General features: G+C 43.3%; 2 protein-coding genes across 7 annotated transcripts in view; both read right to left on the bottom strand.

Annotated features, from left to right (window-relative positions):
* Nucleotides 1-408: 408 nt before the first annotated feature.
* gaa (glucosidase, alpha; acid (Pompe disease, glycogen storage disease type II)) lies at nucleotides 409-12,567 on the bottom strand. 3 transcript variants are annotated; one of them, XM_020051147.2, is made up of 20 exons: nucleotides 12,136-12,567; nucleotides 11,034-11,991; nucleotides 10,736-10,887; nucleotides 10,133-10,298; nucleotides 9,925-10,021; nucleotides 9,579-9,698; nucleotides 9,259-9,377; nucleotides 8,979-9,110; nucleotides 8,357-8,467; nucleotides 7,860-7,973; nucleotides 7,614-7,698; nucleotides 7,391-7,508; nucleotides 7,023-7,156; nucleotides 3,733-3,884; nucleotides 3,419-3,567; nucleotides 3,185-3,326; nucleotides 2,599-2,697; nucleotides 2,113-2,277; nucleotides 1,721-1,873; nucleotides 409-490 (listed from the first exon to the last, which is right to left on the bottom strand). In XM_020051147.2, exons 2-20 carry the CDS (start codon nucleotides 11,640-11,642, stop codon nucleotides 425-427), a joined length of 2,883 nt encoding a protein of 960 aa, XP_019906706.2. In that variant the 5' UTR covers nucleotides 11,643-11,991; nucleotides 12,136-12,567; the 3' UTR covers nucleotides 409-424. The 3 variants fall into 3 exon arrangements, with proteins under 3 accessions (XP_019906706.2, XP_010872569.2, XP_034151113.1); XM_010874267.4 differs by having other exon boundaries at nucleotides 12,244-12,567; XM_034295222.1 differs by having other exon boundaries at nucleotides 11,034-12,567.
* Nucleotides 12,568-16,258: 3,691 nt separating this feature from the next.
* Nucleotides 16,259-19,577, bottom strand: part of ern1 (endoplasmic reticulum to nucleus signaling 1) — a 32,581-nt gene continuing 29,262 nt past the window's right edge. For 3 of the 4 annotated variants that reach the window (XM_020051289.3, XM_034295285.1, XM_034295287.1), the window contains 2 exons: nucleotides 18,992-19,059; nucleotides 16,259-18,793 (listed from right to left, as the gene is read on the bottom strand). In XM_020051289.3, the coding sequence (XP_019906848.3) occupies nucleotides 17,639-18,793; nucleotides 18,992-19,059 (1,223 nt within the window). In that variant the 3' untranslated portion in view covers nucleotides 16,259-17,638. The remainder of the gene's footprint in view (nucleotides 18,794-18,991; nucleotides 19,060-19,577) is intronic. The other variant, XM_034295286.1, reaches the window with a different exon arrangement.

Below are 19,577 nucleotides of genomic sequence, written 5' to 3'. Positions count from 1 at the left end.
GGATCTGACAGATTTCCTATTACAATTTTGCATATTTGGTTGAGTGGGAAAGACAGGGATCTATTTCGGAATAGAAATTTCTTTACTTAGAGCGTTGTCAAGGAAGGAGTTTGCGTGCATGTAATAGTTACACTTTTTGAATACTGGGGGAAAATATTTTTTACATTGTGAAGAGTGAAGCATTTTTACCTTTTACTGTTTTATTGAAAATACTGTTATCAAAGCATATCAAAGCACTAACAAACACGATAGAAAACCCAGGATTATGGTGAAATGGCCGATCCGGGATATATGTGATGAAGTGGCAACACGTGGAGGTTTTTGCTGGGTAAGTTCCAGAAAACTTGAACCTGAGAGGCAGTGTATTGGGTGACCCAGTCCAAATAATTATAATGAGGTTCACTCAGTCATAAGGCCCACTGGGCTATAAGGTCCACTGGACTTGGAACACCTTTGACATGGGCAGGTCCAGACTCTTCACTGATAGAACCTGTAGTGAAACACACAGAATCACAGAAAAGGATAATCGACAAGACAATGCAGTTGCAACCAGAAATATATCCACCCTTTTCATATTTCCCATTTCATCAAAATTAATTTTGGATTCCACACATTGATTTCATTCGAACAGCAGAATGAAAAAAATAAATGACATGAACAAAACAATTGGCTCCCATATTTGGTAGCACATTGTTTGGAAAAAGAGAAATCTAGTAAACCATCAGTAAGCTTCTTGATCTTCTCTACACTGTTCAGCAGCAAACCAGTCAGGTTCTGCAATGTGTTAGGGATGCCCTAGTGCTGATTTCAGATGTGATTAAGATCTAGACTCAATGCTGACACAGGCCAGTGTTTCCTCTTTAGATTTCACTGTAAGTAGGGTGTTCTCTTTGAACATTTAATTTGATTGTGAATATGGCCTTGATCTGCTTAGCCAAAGCCAATTTGATTTATTCTGTCCACAAGACATTTTCCCAGAAGGATTTAGGCTTGCTAGATGTTTTTTTTTCAACATTCAATCAGGCATTCTTGTGTTACTTTCATCAGTTGTGTCTTCTTAGTCTTCATAACATTTAACCCTTCTTGGTTGTTATGTGAGCAGAGGACGGAGTGTGTTCATTAGGACAGCTTGTAGAGCTTCAGCAGTTGTGCAAGGTGCTTTGTCAATTGTGTGAGCCAATTCTTTATGATATCTCAGATTGATCTCAGTTCTTTTGGCTTCAAACTAATACAGTAGACTGTGCTAGCAGGAATTACAAGGTCCTGGGAGATGGATTTGAAACCTTGTGCATGTCTGTTTGAGGATCTTTTTGTTCCTGACATGCTGAGACAATTGACTGGGGAGCATCTTGACTGGGAGTTTCAGGGAGCAGAATGTTATTTTTTCTCTTTCTACCCTGTTGGCTGGTAATTTATACCATGTATACACCAGCAGTTAAATCTGAAATAAACAACCCAGTAAATCAGGATCAACTTCTTTGAGCTAATAAATTAGACTTACCCAGGGTTTTAATGTTGTCCAGGACATTTCTCTTATTTTCTTTGTCCAATTTAGTAATAACACAAATTAAAGCACCAGTAAACATAACATTTTGTCTAACTTGTTTTTTTGGGGGAAAAAATGGGAATTATTCAAAACTACAGCAAGCACTACTACAGTGTGAATAGAATCTGAAGAACTCCAAATTCTATGACTAACTCAGGCCAGCACTTTCTGTACCTTAGTGGCTGTCTGATAGGTGAAATCCCTCACTGTCTCCCCATTGGCCCACACGTATCGGGGTGGAGAGGGCACTCCAAACACACGCACCCCTCCCAGCACAAGCCTATCCAGCGCCCCATTCTGATGCAGGGGGTCACTCACCACCTGGGACTAAAACAAATGAAAAGAACATCATCAAAAATCCCCAAGCATAAAAAACATGCAGTTTGCCATCAAAGAAATATACACGGTTCACGAAACGGCAGTGAAGTAATATAACTCCCTATTCGCCATCCTCTTTCATTAAATCCATTCATGGCTTTCCATTTCTTCCTACACTGATACCATGAAAATTAGGATTTAAATAGCGCCCAGGACTTTCCACGGTTGGGAGGTCTGTATCAGCCTACCTGTTCAGCAATGAAGATGACATAAGAGTAGTCTGCCCTCTGGAAAGTGTCCAGGCTGTCCCCGTCATCCCAGAAAAGGTCACCCCACGCACACCCTTCAGCAGACAGCGCGACTGTCAGGAGGAAAGGGTTACTGCGAGAGGCTGAGGTGGTCAGGGCTGGCTCCTGTAGCACAGGTTTCGGAAGGGAAAGAGGACAAACAGTAGTTACCTCCAATAGATTTGAACAAGCAACTGGCTTTACTGTACAGAATAGGAGAAGCACACAGATTTTCAGACTAGTACAAACATTGTCTCTTTTGAAGGTGCATTACCGTTTCACAAAAATAATTCTGGGTCTCTTGTTCTATTAATGTTTTCATATGATTTGAGAATATGGAACATCATTCATCTACTACTCTATCAGCGCGTAACAACCACAGTTTGGGTCTTGAAGGTGTGTCAGTGAATGAATCAGCTGGCCAGACTGTGTTGAACAGAAATACACCTGCTGTGGGATGATGTGTCCTTCTCTCACATGGACGTTGATGGTGTCCAAGGGAGCTGGAAGGAGCTGGTACTGACCCTTACTGTAGAAGGGCTCACCCTAGGGAATGAGAAAACACACAAACGACTATTGTAATACGGTTAAAGCATTTATGTACAAGAGTATCTATGTAGAAGTAAGCCCACAGAAACCTATGAAAGGTTCACACTGATTTTAGTCCATATCATAGCACTGGGTTAGGCAACTAGAGTTAGTTGAACTCTAGAAGAACCTTCAATCTCCTCTGAGGGTTTTTCTGCAACTCACGTTTGGAATAAATTCCAAGATCATATAAAATATGAATTGGTTCCTCTAGGGCAATTCAGAAGGATGATGGAAAAATATTTCCATGAAGAACATGTTCATGTCTTATAAATTGGTGTGTTGCATGTTTTAGTTTTTGGGGTTGCTCCCCAAAATGTATACAATACTTTTTTTTATTGTTGTAATACTTGGGAACATATAAACAAATCCTTTTGGAACAAATGGCAGTGACATCAAGAAGAACCGTCCCAAAACACATGCATTGATTAGAGGAGCTGTTTACGTTGTGCAGACTGTACCAAATCCCTGCGGGGAAGTAGGCAGCCAGCTCCGCTGCCCCCTGCTCTAACACAGGACTGATGAGCAGACAGCTCCCCCACAGGAACTGTCTGTCTATAGTCTGGCAGCTAAGGTCCAAGGGGAACCTGTGACAGACGGACAGAGAATAGTATCATCGCAGTGGTGGTGTTTAAATTCATGGTACACATGGAAGACAGGAGGAGCTGAAGAAGCGTACTCGAGGAAGAGGGGCCTGGCCACGGTTTTTCCAGAGGTGTGTGCCTGGTGGAAGAGTGTGTACAGGAATGGCAGGAGAGAGTAACGCAACATCACTGCGCTCCGCATGGCTGCCTGGGCCTCCTCCCCAAACACGTACGGCTCCTGGGGCTGCACATACACACACACGCACACACGGACACATACACACACACGCACACACACGGACACACACACGGACACGCACGCACACGCACGCACACACACGCACAGTGTTAAACTCATTCATAATACAGGACCAATGGACTGTTACATGATCCACCACCACACACTCACAGAGTTGGGCTTGTCGTTGTGGTTCCTCATGAAGGGGTAAAAGGCTCCTAACTGGGTCCAGCGTACACACAGCTCCACTGTGGTGTCCCCTCCAAACCCACACACATCTGCTCCCACTAACGGAGTCCCAAACAGGCCAAACAGCAACACCGCTGAAGAAGAGGAAGGTGGAAGAGACATTCATTCAATTCCTTCATCATTACGGTGTTCATTATTCACCCTTAACATTTACAATACGGTTACATGAGCCAATGAGATTTTGTGAACAGAAAGAACAGAGTGCTAAATACATCATATATTTTGTATGGAGTATTATATGTTCTGTTTGAACAATTTGAGGCTCTCCTTATAGTAACCCATAATATTTCCTACTCAATAGGTTCCTATTTGGCAGGAAAACATTCTTCACAAATCCTTAGTTGGTTTGTAGTGTTAAACATTTCTGCATAAATAACAGAGACAATTCCCTGGATGTAGGATCTGTATGAATACAGTCAATAAATGGAAGTTTATATGAATGGAAAGTCCAGGCTACAACATGGGCTTTCATAGCAGCAACTGAAGGAATAGCTTTTCTTCCTAGTAAAATATTAGTTTTCAAAATGTGTTGATTGTTAATTCCACGTTAAGACAATTTGCCTGCCTCAGTGCTAATTTCCATAGACAAAACATTAGAGATGATAGGCCTATAATTAAGTCCAGCTTGTTGTAATTAGATATAAGAATAAATAACATCCTGTAATCTGTGAGAGAAAAAAAGCTTCTCCTTCATTCTGTGCCAAGCTATGTAATTTCTTTGTTTTTTTCCAAACAGGAAATGCTAACAATACAAAAAATTTGGAACACTCCCCAAAACAGAAATGTTTGTTGGTAAAGTCTGGATTCTTATACGTGTTCTTTCCCAAACAGAACTACAGACTGTACTACTAATAATAATAATAATAAATAAATAAACTTTATTTGTATAGCACTTTTCTTGTACAACTACATAAAGGGCTTTACACACAATAAAAATGTAAATACATTCAAATAATAAATATATATAAAAATATACATTATTTAAAAAAAATTAAGAAAAAAGAATAAACAAAATATAAAATCACAATATAATCACAAAATAATCACAAAATATCCGTAATAGCCATCTTATAAAAATGAGTTTTTATGTAAGATTTAAGGGAATGCACAGACGCAGCATCTCTGACATTCAGTGGTGGGCTGTTCCAGAGTCTAGGGGATCGTATAGCAAAGACCCTTTAGTTTTCAGTCTAGACTCCAGGACTATTAAACAGGCTGGAGATATAACGGGCACTTAATCCATAGATTTAAATCACATGCAAAATAAAGTTTTCAACACAGGGTAGGCTGGTAACTTTGACTCATTGTCATTGGAGGTGTTTATATGGGCAACTAAGCGAATTATTAGCAATTTCATATCTAGGGAAAATGCTACATTTAGGAAATTAATCAAGTATCAAGGGAATACCATCTGAAATGTTGACCTAAAACAAGATATAATCTGCATATAATGAAATAAAATGGAGAATGTAGTTAAGCGCTATTGGTATATTAAGACTGGATTGCCATCTGGTTGTGGAAGAGGCTCCAGTGAAAGAATCACAAGATGAGGGTCACCCTATCTAGACTAAGTAACAAAAGTATATACAGTGGGGAGAACAAGTATTTGATACACTGCTGGTTTTGCAGGTTTTCCTACTTAACAAGCACGTAGAGGTCTGTAATCATAGGTACACTTCAACTGTGAGAGACAGAATCTAAAACAAAAATCCAGAAAATCACATTGTATTATTTTTAAATAATTAATTTGCATTTTATTGCATGACATAAGTATTTCATCACCTACCGACCAGTAAGAATTCCGGCTCTCACAGACCTGTTAGTTTTTCTTTAAGAAGCCCTCCTGTTCTCCACTAATTACCTGTATTAACTGCACCTGTTTGAACTTGTTACCTGTATAAAAGACACCTGTCCACACACTCAAACCTCTCCATAAAGGCCAAGACCAGAGAGCTGTGTACGGACATCAGGGATAAAATTGTAGACCTGCACAAGGCTGGGATGGGCTACAGGACAATAGGCAAGCAGCTTGGTGAGAAGGCAACAACTGTTGGCGTAATTATTAGAAAATGGAAGAAGTTCAAGATGATGGTCAAATGGATTAAAATCCTGCAGCGCAAGCAAGGTCCCCCTGCTCAAGCCAGCATGTCCAGGCCCGTCTGAAGTTTGCCAATGACCATCTGGATGATCCAGAGGAGGAATGGGAGAAGGTCATGTGGTCTGATGAGACAAAAATAGAGCTTTTTGGTCTAAACTCCACTCGCCGCGTTTGGAGGAAGAAGAAGGATGAGTACAACCCCAAGAACACCATCCCAACCGTGACGCATGGAGGTGGAAACATCATTCTTTGGGGATGCTTTTCTGCAAAGGGGACAGGACAACTGCACCGTATTGAGGGGAGGATGGATGGGGCCATGTATCGCAAGATCTTGGCCGACAACCTCCTTCCCTCAGTAAGAGCATTGAAGATGGGTCGTGGCTGGGTCTTCCAGCATGACAATGACCTGAAACACACAGCCAGGGCAACTAGGGAGTGGCTCCGTAAGAAGCATCTCAAGGTCCTGGAGTGGCCTAGCCAGTCTCCAGACCTGAACCCAATAGAAAATCTCTGGAGGGAGCTGAAAGTCTGTATTTCCCAGCGACAGCCCCGAAACCTGAAGGATCTGGAGAAGGTCTGTATGGAGGAGTGGGCTAAAATCCCTGCTGCAGTGTGTGCAAACCTGGTCAAGAACTATAGGAAACGTATGATCTCTGTAATTGGATGTATCAAATACTTATGTCGTGCAATAAAATGCTAATTAATTACTTAAAAATCATAGTGATTTTTGTTTTAGATTCCGTCACTTACAGTTGAAGTGTACCTATGATAAAAATTACAGACCTCTACATGCTTTGTAAGTGGGAAAACCTGCAAAATCGGCAGTGTATCAAATACTTGTTCTCCCCACTGTATGGAGCTGATTTCACACACGTTTGGGGCACACATCTTGATTACTAGCATTGGTTAAAATCTGTTTAAAGTTCCACAAGGTGAGAAAACATCTTACATCAACTTAAATTCCCCTTTAAGTACCACTGTTCAAAAATGTTTCTTCAACTTTAAGAGCTACAACACAGTGCCCAACAAAGGTGTCTAGATGTTTGTCTGCATCTATAAAGAAAGTCTGTAGGAATGGCTTTTAAAATTACTTCAACAATGTCCTACTGCTTACCTGGGATGGAGTATCGGAGCTGATCCCAGTCGCTCCGCACATCTCCAGTCCAGACTGCGGAGAAACGTCCGATGCCAGGGAAGGAGGAGCGGGACAGGACAAAGGGCCGTGAGCCCCGCACCTTCACCAGGGCACTTAGACCGGCAAGGGGGTTGGACGAACAAGCCAAAGTAGCAACCACACATAACCAATTACGTTGATGTTTATTCAATTCAACATATTGCACTTTAATTCTTGATAAATCCAACAAATAAGTTACTGTTGCAAGAGAAAATATAAAATGTCGGCTTGATCATAGGGACAATGTAAAGGGATGGCCTGTATTCTAAGATGTGTTTGATACAGAACTCTATAGGGCTGTGTCTGACCTGTGGGTGCTGTACGCCTCCGTCAGCCCATAGAGGTTATGCAGGTTGTAGTGAGTGGACACGTTCTGTTGGCCTGACATGCAGAGAGTCCCAGCATTCAGCTGACTTCCAACCACCCCTGTATGTGTTCACGGGCAGAAAGACCATTACAACAAATTAATTCACGGAACAGTCCATTTTTCTTTTGAATTGTCAGGAAACTTGTCAGCTGTAATACACCCACGTGGAACATAATGGGGACTCTCCAAATCACTGTCAGGACAGCCCTCCACAGAGCCTGGAACAAAACTAGCAGGTTCATTCATATCCTGAGAAGAGAGGAACGTTACAAAAGAGTGTGGTGGGTGCAGACTGTTTGGGGGACTCATCAAGCTGTATCACCCCAAAAGCATTGACATAGACTGTGCAACTACAGAATACGGGCTCATTTTAGCTCTACACAAGACATTTCTATCATTGAAAGCCTCACAATCCAAAGGCCATCCAAGGGTACTTTGGAGTGGAACTCCCGGATGCAGTCCTCCCACCAGCTCTGTGTCTCTGTGTTGGTGAAGTCGGGGAACGCTGTTGGACCAGGCCAAACCTGAACACAGATGAAGAGGGGTTAGGAACTAACACACATAAACTCATAGAGGCATTATTGTAGAAATGTACTGAGCTGAAGTATTGATTAATTATACTACTGTAGAGGAGAGTGAAAAATTACTAGCTACCTACTGTGTTGATAGTAAAGTACTGAGTTAATGTATTCACACAGTAGGAAAATATAGATTTAGACTTTATATTTCTATCACAGCCCACACACACTGAGCTTCAAAAGATACAGCTTCATTTTGTATAAACACATTTTTCAAATGCTACACACTCTGAGTGAATGTAGAGATAGTTTTCAAGCTCCAAAAATAGTCTTTATCATAACTGTGTGTTATGTCTCCAGAGAGAAGAGTTCTGAGGGACTGGACTGACCTCCCCTATGAGCGTCTGTCCTGTGGCGTTTCTGATGAACACCCCTCTCCGCTGCCCCTCATCAAAGGGTGGGTAAGTACCAGGAGGACTGCTGCTGCTGATCCCAGGGTCCTGGGAAACACAAAAACAGGAACACTGTCTCAGTGCTGAGACAGACTGCAAAGGCGGTACAATGCTTGTTGCCACCATGCGGTCGAAGAATACTCTGCTAGAAAGGGGTGTTTATAGCCCTCAGCCCTTTGTCAGGGTATCAACAATGTAAACAGAAGGGGTTGATTCGATTTTAATTCAGTCAACTCAGATACTGTAGCAGACTGAATGAATTAATATGGAACTGATCAAAGTATTACTAAAAAGTACAGTAGACATAAGTGGACTACTTGTCTGCCTCGGGAACCTCATTGCTGCTGTCCCTACATTTCAGCGGCACATGCCACCAGTTTACCGGCACTGCACATTTAGAACTTGCCATTGTACTTGCTTTTCTTTGATTCAGATGTTAGATGCTAACTGCATTTCATTGTACTGTACTCGTACTGTTCAATGACAATAAAGTTTAATCCAATCTGATAATCTAATCTAATAAACCCAAATGTAACATTTTTGGGAGCGTCTCCCTTACCAGGATGAGGATGTACTTCATGCCCTTCTGATGGAACTCTTTCACCATGTCCGGAAGGTCCCCGAAGCGTTGGGGGTCAAAGGTAAACACGCGGCGCTTGTCTGCGTAGTCCAGGTCATTCCACTGTACATCCTGAGCAAAACCAAAGAAACCCACTTGTAGTGCATGCATGGATTGTTAGCACGTTACAGGTTATTACCCTGTAGAATTCCCCAGAGGCTTTCAGACCCACAGTGTCATGACAATACAATAATATATGGGCTTCCCCAAGCTTCTTTACCAAGGGGATGTTTGCATCGTTCATGCGTCGCACCACTTCACGAGTTTCGCTGGTTGACCGATAGCCCCAGCGACATAGGTGGAACCCCAGTGACCAATAAGGAGGCATCATAGGGAACCCTGGGAGAAGGCATTATCCATCACTGAGGTCACAGAGTGACAGCAATATACGGTCAGATAAACACACCTATGACCTGGAGGTACTGTGTGACAACACTCTGGGGGTCAGGGTATATACGGTCAGATAAACACACCTATGACCTGGAGGTACTGTGTGACAACACTCTGGGGGTCAGGGCATATACGGTCAGATAAACACACCTATGACCTGGAGGTACTGTGTGACAACACTCTGGGGGTCAGGGCCAAGGAAGACGTACAGGTCCAGGATTCCTCCCAGGGCCACCCAGGTCAGAGCAGGGCTGGGCTGCAGCACCACCTCTACAGAGGGAACATCACTTACTGTATGGAATCCCTAACACAGGCCAGTATCTTAATAACAGAGAAATGACAAATGACCATTACTCGGATGAAGGTCCTGTGGACTCAAATGTAAAAAAAAAAACTCATCAACTAACGATTAAGTACACCGAAACGCATGATACAAGATTTTCCATAAAAAAGCAACATCTTCTCTGGGCAGAGTAAGTGGAAGTGCATTAAATACCGATAGCATTGCTGTTGAGCAAGAAGACCCCGTGAGCCTGTCCATCCTGCTCCTGGACCAGGTAGAACGGATGGGAGCCATACAGGTTGGCATCGCCCTGGAGGACCAAGGACACACACCAGACTCAGGGTCACGATTCAAAACCAGGAACACAAACCACCATGATGATGAGGATGAAGACGACAACAACGACAGGTATGTCACTGACATGGGGCGCCATGTCTCTGTTCCACAGGGCCAGTGAGGTCCAGTTGATGTCCAGGGTGAGAGGGGTGTAGTGCTCCCCCAGTCCCGACACCAGGGGGGAGGCCAGGGAGGTGGACAGCTGCAGGTACTGGTCGGCATAGAGCAGCGGGGCCACTGTGGTGTTCAGACTGAGACACCGGAGACAGACGTCTTACGCATTAGGATCTCCTTTAATCACTGAGCACCATTTGACTTGGTGTAATGGTGCCGTTTGTAGTAGACAACAAACAGGGACAGAAAACACAATCTACACACAGTTCAGTCACTAAAACACTCATTCAGAAGGTTGAGGACATGCTTTCTCCTGTCGCTCCAGGGCTGAGGACAGCGGCGTCGTAAGCCCGGCTTATGACAGTCGTAACTAGAGACACCTATCTATTTATATATTACAGAGCTGGGATCAAATGTCCCCTTATAGGGATTGTTGGTCATACCAGCATATATGTGTGATGCCCCGCTTACAACAGCTCTAGGTCGGGTTTATGAACTCTAATTAAATGACCTATTGTCAGACATAAGCAGCCAAAAAGAACACACGCACGCGCGCGCACACACAACTACTCACAGAACACGACCATTGGATTTGCGACGCACTATGAAGCCAAAGGGGTCATGCTGGAATTCAGTGACATAAAGGCGGTCCTCAGTGTCAGCGTTAACTTTGGTCTGGGGAGCAGATAGGGGAACTTCATATCGCTGGGCCGATGGATCTTTTAGCTGTATGGGGAAGAAACATTATATCGGACTCTGAAAAAACGGTGGTCTGAATAGAAAAATTTAAATATTCTATATTTCTATTCAGTGGAAATTCTTATAGAAAGCCAGGCAAATACAAATGGTGAAACATCCATAATGAGACTCACTGTGAAGTGCAGTCGGCCGTCTGTTTCCTCCAGGACCTCCAGTCTGAGTTTATCAATGTCCCGAGGAAGATAGGAGGGAGTGGATCTGATCAGGGTCGCTGCCTGGCCTTTGGAGCTGGGTTTGAGAGGTCCCATCCTGTACCCACTGTAGGACGGGGGGTAGAAGCACCAGGGGGGTCCTCCGGAGAGGTCTTGTGGTAGGGGCGCATAGCAGCACCCTCTCTCTTCACACTCTGTCTGGCTCAAAACCCGGTCCCGGCCACAGTCAAAGCGGCTCTCCAAGGCTACCCTCCTACACTCTGTTTTACGGGGACCACGAGAGCTGGCTGTGTGACGGGATTCCCTCTGCCATTTGGGTCTGGGGGCTAAATGAGAGCCACCTCTCAGAAGGTACAAGATATCCTCCTCATGGGAATGTTCTGTCACTGGATCCTCCAGTAACCCATTTTTTTGTATCAGGTGTATTGGAGTCTTGTCCTGTTGTGTGTTGTATTTTATCAGTGAGACCTTTGGGTGAGACAGGTAGCTAATGTGTAAAAGTGTTAACAAGGCCAAGGTTAGGGCAGCAAGTGACAGGGAGGGGGCAGAGAGACGACTAAACGAACCCATTCCTGGGACTGGTGGACACTTCTGGAAGGAGGTTTGGCAGAACTGTTTCCGAATGCCGAAGGGCCTGCATGTCAGTGTGGATGTCTGATCATTAAAATCTATTAAACTACTCTTGCATTTTCTAATTGGCAACTACGGACTATTTTAATGACGACCAAAACGAGTGAATTAACGATTTGCAAAAAGTTTCCCAAATTACTGTAAAACGTCCTTTTTAAGTGGTCTTTCAACAATTGAATCAAACAGAACGACACAGAGACCTACCTGAACGTTTTCCAATAGAACATCTGGGTGCTTCTGTGATTAAAGAAACGTTTGGCCAAAAATCTACGTTCAAACGTCGCTTTTACTGAAGCAAACAGAAAAAAGAGAGGGAATGTTTCGCCTTACAGAGGTTACAGTATATTCTGCTTATTTTTCACGAAACATTTCACACTAATGTGTATACTATATCCCATTCCCAGATCTACACAAATAGCTAGCTAGAACTTACTACACACAATCCTCTACCGCATAGTGCAGTCCATATCAAACGTAAAACGACAGCAGAAGATATTGAAAGCCAGTGAATAATAACACATATGTGTACGCATTTTTACACTAAGGTAGACAACACAATTTCCTTCAGTGTTGCTAGTCCACAGGTCCACACACGTGAAAAGTTGTTGTTGAGGACAACGGTGTGTCACCACGGACAAACTGGGCGGTGCCTTGCGCAGTTGACATTTTGAAACGAGCCTATTGACATATTTAAGACTAGAGAGTCAGAGCTATGAGTGAGTATTGTGAAAATGCGTACATAAATCTGTTATTGTTCACCAACTTTCCATATCTTCTGCTGACCATATACCTTATCTAAATCATATGTAGAAGAGACTAGTAAAGCTAACTCCGCTCTCCCAACAATCTTCCTCAGTGTAATTTTACGACGGTAGGCATCCAGTAATATTGGTAGATTACCGCCACCTCCTGTGTTGTAGTGTAGGCTAGATTGTGCCCTAACTACATAGGTTACAAGATTACAACAAATCAGCTTCTTCATGTTGAATTTCTCAATGGGAGTTAAATGTAGCCCAAATGAAAGTAAATAAAAATAAAGATGACCCAAAATGTTAAGAATGTTTAACCACATGATACATTTGTTGGTGAGCATACAACCAGAGAAAAGCAGGTCCCCTGATGAGGTGGGATGGCCATAAGACCAGAGGCAGAACCAAGATCTTGGGTCAGAATGTAAGATTTTAGCGTTGCATGAAGGCTGCTGCTTTGCAGGCCAGCACTGTGATCTTGTGCTGAATGCAAGGTGAGGTGAAATGGGAGAACTTGGCAAGTTGAACACCAGACCTGAGATGACAAGGGCCTAGATTAGCACCTGCGCCATATCCTATGTAATATAAGGTAATACTTTTTGTAGAGCCTGAACCTGCAGGCATCACTACGCTGATGATCACAGAGAGTGACAAGCAAGACATTGTCCAGGGTCACACGTTGTTTTCGCACTCTGGAGCGGGGCACACCACAGTGTTGTCAACAGTGATTGAGATGTCTTAGAGCGGACATGCCTTCCCCAGGAAGAAGGTCGGCCCCATCTTGTCAGGGTTAGTGGAACAACATTCAGGCACACATAACCGTGTCACAGCCTGGGTGTTGGAAGAAGCAAGTAGATATTTGAGTGTAAACTGCATAGCAATGATATGAGACACCAAGTAAGGATATGATGGACCAAGTGATTTGTTGTGTAGACAGGAGAAGGCTTAGAACCAAACCCTGCGGAGGCTTTGTTACCGTTCTTCTAGCAGCAGAATATTATGCTAGCAGTGCTAACTCAGATTAAATTCTTCGAAAAATAAAAGCCATCATTGAAAAGGTAATATAGTTAGTCTGTACATTTTATGTTTAATGTCCATTCCAATGTTATCCTTGTCTGTTCTTTTTCTAAAGACTAGATTGTTAACTGTATTGCCTTATACATTTCAATGATGGCTTTTATTGTGATAAAGAAAATCTGAGTGCTGCCAGCATAATATCCTGCTGCAAAAATAACGCTAATGAAGCCTTGAATGGCCAATACTACCTAGCGGACACCAGTACTGAGACCTCATGAAGCAAACACAGATCCTTGATATGTCACCAGCTGGGTAGGACGCCATTCAAGAGTGCAGATCCTGAGACAACCAGTCTGTAGATGTTGGAGAGGAAGCTCAGATAGTTCACAGCTTTGAAGGCAGTGGATAGATCTAGGAGGATTAGAAAGAGGAGAGTCAGATTGGGTAGTGCCAAGAGCCTTTGTGACACAGAGGAGTGCATTCTTGGTTTAATAAACAATCTTAAGGGAAGCCTAACTGGTTAGGGTCAAAAAGAGTAATTCTGAGAGGGATAACGCCAGAGTAGGTCAGAGAATGCATGTTGAAGTGCTTTTGAAGGACAAGACACAAAGGTTACCGGCTCAATAGGTTGAGTGAATGATGAGCAGATGTCATCACGCTTCTTTTCAAAGTGGTTGACAGTCATTCGCAGAGGGAAAACTGAGGGGGGGTAGGTGGAGAGGACAATGTGGCGGAGTTTCCTGGGATTAGAGGAAGAAGCATGGAGATTTGGAGTGATAAAAACAGGCTTTAACAGCAGAGATATAAGGAGGGTGTTAAAGGATGATTTTTTTCATTTTTCCCTAACTGCCTGTAGCACTGTGAGCTTCCAGATGTATATATTCTTAATAATTCCCCTTTAACTCATGATACATATAGGACAACATAATGTGAAAATGTCCTAACAGGTATTTTCTTTATGCATTGTAGTCCAAGTTTGTGTGGTGTCTCTGCGCATAAACACTGATTGTGACAATGTTTGTAGATTCCTTGATGTTACCAAGGGTTTTTAGAGGCTTCTTGTAGGCTGTCCATTCATGATGAGTCGGGTCGTTGTTCTTATCCACGAAACAGAACATATAATTACAAGGCTTTCACTGGCGCACCCTCTGTATATGATGACTTGTTTATCCACTGGTATATGATCTTTCATTTCTTGGTATGTTAGCTAGACCATTTCGAATGGGCTAAAGGTTTTCTAGAAAAGTTGTGTTACTAGTAGTGCTGTCAAACAATTAAAATAATTGGTGATTCATCACATAAATGTCTATAGTTAATCCTGATTAATAGCAACTTTAGAAGGTGTTAAAATGTGGTCCTAAAACAATACTCGGTATAAAAAGCATTGCATTATGTTAAAGACATTATGTTTTATTGTAAACTATGGACATTGCTTAATTCTAAGCATGAGCTGTCTTTTTCCAAGATGGTCGATTAGAACATGGTATGTCATGGCCCTTAAATGTCTCCCCCTCAAATTATGACTGGCAGATCCCATTGGTATCTCAAGTAAATCTAAATAGAAAGTTGCTAGTCTATCATCCAATAGTTCTACCTCATCCTACCGTTGTGCTCTTGATCAAGGCATCAAGTACAATAACAATGATGTTAGTATTCGGTTAAAATACCCATTAGCACCTCTGTCTGGTAAGCTGCAGGCATGTTAACCAACACTGAATCACACCTATGCTTTTCAAGATATTGTACTTTGATTATTAGGCTAAAATGTGGTTGGGATGGGGTTCAGGTCAGGGACAGCAAACAAGTAGCTTTTTAGATAGGTGTTCGGCCACAGCCAGATAGGTGTTTTTATTAAATTATTTCCAAATGACATAAGGTGGATTACTTAAAAAGGCAAAGGCCTAAGGTAGACATGGTAGCCAGATATGTTTATCCACAAACATGAATGAGGTTCAGATATATAATTTATGCATGCTCAGGATAGAAGTAGTTAGTTATGCGATTATAATAAATTTAAGTGGAAATGTGACAGCGACAAAATTTATGTATAATTTAGGCTAGTAACAACATAAAATAACTTACCATGCTAAAAGCAAGGTTAACAGGTGGATCCATGCACACACAGCATCTAGGGATCAGTTACAGAAAGGGTCAGAGAGGCCAACTAGACTGTGTTCTAACATATGAGTACTAATGTGCTGTTACACTCCGTTCACACATACACGGCACGCTGTCGTTAAAAGTGCAATACGCGCTCCATTTATCTGCAGGATTCAAAGACAAGTGGGGAGTAAACAGGATTTACAACATGAATGCGTAGGCTACTCTACATTGTTACACTGAAAAAAGCTAATGTGAAGCCCTCTCAACCACTCCAGCCCAAGTCAAGTGCCAAATAAAGTGACAGCTCCCGTTCAAGTCCAGCACTAGCTATAGTTCTGAGGCTCAAAAAAAGATAAATGTGTTAATGGTGAAAAATGAAATGAACGCCGTTAAGCACATTTAATTAATTTTGACAGCCCTAGTTACTAGTTAGGCTACCTAGCAACAGATAGTAGCTGATTATCTACACCACCCCTCACATAAATAATGTTTTGTCTTGACATAAAACATTTCTTACACACAAAACTGCAAGCTGACATATTCTTTTGATTCAATCCGCTGAACTGGATTCAGGACTCTGCGGTGTTACCACAAACCTGTATGGTTAAGGCCAAGTTTCTCTTTTGTTGCTCATGTATACCTCTTTGTTTCATCACAAGAAGAAATAAAGTAAATAAAACTTCAAAGTCACAAATATAATGCTGATTTATTTGGCATTTTAACTCAAACAGCTGCATAATTTCTGGCAAGGCAAAATTAAAAACTGGTGAAACTGTGAAGGGCTCTCAATATATAAGCCTATTGCATAATCAGGATGATATGCATTGTTTTTAGACAAAGTAATATAAATTAAAGGGATTTAAAGTGATATTAACATTAAAAGGGCAAGATCAGAACAGAAATTCAACCACAAAACCATACACTGTAATTTACTCTTGACCCCTCTAATTAAAATCATAGTTGTTTGACAAAATGCATAAATTAAGAGTTGTGGGATGTAGTATAAAAAGTACAAAATAAAGTAAAATAACTACACAGAGAAATCAAATAATAAAACCAACTATTAATAAATGTAATACATTATCAAACTATTCATCCATTATTTCTGACAATTAAAGTTTGAATAAAGCATGTTGCATTGGATCATCCTTTAGTAATATCATTTCTCCATTTAAAAAGGACACGATTAGCCCATAACCAGAATGTGAAATGAAAACATCTGTAATGATCTTGGGATTTAAAGACAAACCGTTTTCGTGGAACCCTCTAGTTTGTACAAAAATCTGCAGACAAGCAAGGCTTTGGGTTATGCCCTGCATTCAAAAACAATTACAACTTCCTTTGTGCTTGATGCACAGCAGAAAGCTAACAGACAGACAAAAGTAGAAAAAGATGCTTTTACCAATGTTCACTTCAAACACCCTTTGGAATATCTGCCCTCGCCTGCACAAGAAAAAAACATCACTAGCAGCAGTAAGCAAAACAACTTCTGAGACATCTACCTTCAAAGAGCTGACACACAGCACAGTGTTATTTAAAAAGGCACAATGGCCAGATCATCATGATTATCAATGATCAAGTAATAACCAATTTAACAAAAATTTAAAAACACACCTCTACAGTGAATAGGCTCACTGAGGGAAACTGGGAAACATTGCACAGTACAACTACCAGCGTCGACTCTTCAACAACATCAGCAGAAGGATTCCCTTGCTTTGCCATTTTATGCCTAGCAACACTTCAATACCTCTTAATACTTTACATTAGGAGGGACTCCATTGCAAACAAAATTGATAGTCTGTACTATGCAGCACAGCCATCATTAGGTCATTTCCACTCTGGCTTCTTGATGCTTTAGGGGACCTTGGGACGGTTCCATTCTGAAAAAATGTAGCCACAGCTGAGCAGGGAAGGCACTTGGTTTGGTCTACTGCTCCCCCTGCTGGAAGCTTACAGGCACTGCAGGCCTGGTCCACACCAGCACAGGACAAAGCTGCATAACCCCAGTACGTGTCCACTTATAAGGCAATGCTACTCTACGCCCATCCACCAACCCTTGTCTGGCTTTCAGGCAGGCTCAGTGTCCAGTGTGATTGGGTGTGGTACTGGCAGTATGTGGGGTTCAGGTGGGATGGGACCTGAAGAAGGGTTCGAGGGTGTGGGTGGTTCTGAAGGCTGGGTGGGCAACACTGTCTGTGGGGGAAGTTTTGGCAGCGTCGTAGATGGGAATGAGATAGGCAGTAGCAGTTGGACTTTTAATGATAGGGGTGATACTGGCTCTACTGGTAACGTGACTGGCACTGACCGGGGTGTGGGGGGTTTTGTGTCTGATACAGTCACTGACTGGGGTGTGGGGGGTTTTGTGTCTGATACAGTCACTGACTGGGGTGTGGGGGGTTTTGTGTCTGATACAGTCACTGACTGGGGTGTGGGGGGTTTTGTGTCTGATACAGTCACTGACTGGGGTGTGGGGGGTTTTGTGTCTGATACAGTCACTGACTGGGGTGTGGGGGGTTTTGTGTCTGATACAGTCACTGACTGGGGTGTGGGGGGTTTTGTGTCTGATACAGTCACTGACTGGGGTGTGGGGGGTTTTGTGTCTGATACAGTCACTGACTGGGGTGTGGGGGGTTTTGTGTCTGATACAGTCACTGACTGGGGTGTGGGGGGTTTTGTGTCTGATACAGTCACTGACTGGGGTGTGGGGGGTTTTGTGTCTGATACAGTCACTGACTGGGGTGTGGGGGGTTTTGTGTCTGATACAGTCACTGACTGGGGTGTGGGGGGTTTTGTGTCTGATACAGTCACTGACTGGGGTGTGGGGGGTTTTGTGTCTGATACAGTCACTGACTGGGGTGTGGGGGGTTTTGTGTCTGATACAGTCACTGACTGGGGTGTGGAGGGTACACAGTTTGAAAAGGCCTGTGGGGGTGGTGTGGGTTCCTCTGGTTGTGACGGTGTTGTTTGCAGCCCTGTCTCTGTAGCGTTGGGCGCAGGGTGCATGCATGGCCCGGGTGCTGTGTAGGCAGTCCGTATCCAGGCCAGCTGCTCTGAGCTCGGGTAGTAGGGCAGGAAAGGCCTCTCGTGGGCACAGCTACGCATGGCCTGGTACGTGTGGCGCAGAAGATGGGGGAAACGGGAGGTGAAGTAGAAGACAAAGTCGTCTGGGATGGACCCCAGGGTCTCCTGCACCTCTGCTGGTAACTCCCTGTAATGATGCTTCTGTAGGAGGAAAACCAAAAAAACACGGATTCCATGAATGGACGTCTTTAAAAAGGTCTCCACACAAAAGGGCTGTTGCAAAGGAAAAGGTACAGGCAGAATGACAGGCATGCTGGTGTGAAATGTTCCCTCCCATCATGAACGGTACATCAAACTACTAAAACTCATTTTGTTTCTGTTTATTGTAGGGAAACACACCTTGTTTCTCATTGCACGGAGAAGATCTCTGACAGACCCTCCTTTGTATGACCGGAATTTGCGTAGATCTGCCAAGAGAGGAAGACAAAGGAATTAATTACACACGTTATGATCCCCATTATGTACTAATGTGGAATGAGCATGAACATGGCAGAGTACACATGACATTGCTTTACCAGAATCTACTGTTTTAAATCTATGGGGCAAAACATGGTTCATCACACCAATACATTAGCATATATCTACTCACTCAGAGAGTGTCTGAGTCTTATATAATGTTGGCCGGCTGCACCCTTCCTCTCCATTTCCCCCCACGTGCCCGTCTCCCCCCACATGCCCGTCTCCCCCCACGTGCCCGTCTCCCCCCACGTGCCCGTCTCCCCCCACGTGCCCGTCTCCCCCCACGTGCCCGTCTCCCCCCACGTGCCCGTCTCCCCCCACGTGCCCGTCTCCCCCCACGTGCCCGTCTCCCTCTATGTACCCATTTCCCTCCACGTGGCCGTCTCCCTCCACGTGGCCGTCTCCCTCCACGTGCCCGTCTCCCTCCACGTGCCCGTCTCCCTCTATGTACCCATTTCCCTCCACG

Source organism: Esox lucius, chromosome 11, assembly GCF_011004845.1.
Source record: "Esox lucius isolate fEsoLuc1 chromosome 11, fEsoLuc1.pri, whole genome shotgun sequence".
NCBI lineage: Eukaryota > Metazoa > Chordata > Actinopteri > Esociformes > Esocidae > Esox > Esox lucius.
This window is presented reverse-complemented; position numbering and strand designations above follow the sequence as displayed.

What these genes read in the sequence shown, in the direction of transcription:
- gaa (XM_034295222.1), bottom strand. Translation starts at nt 11,642, where the DNA reads ATGGGTTCGTTTAGTCGTCTCTCTGCCCCCTCCCTGTCACTTGCTGCC. An exon ending in ACGGCCGACTGCACTTCACA is followed by an intron (nt 10,888 to 11,033) that starts GTGAGTCTCATT and finishes TTCCCCATACAG; the next exon opens with CTAAAAGATCCATCGGCCCA. An exon ending in TGAAGTACATCCTCATCCTG is followed by an intron (nt 8,468 to 8,978) that starts GTAAGGGAGACG and finishes TGTGTTTCCCAG; the next exon opens with GACCCTGGGATCAGCAGCAG.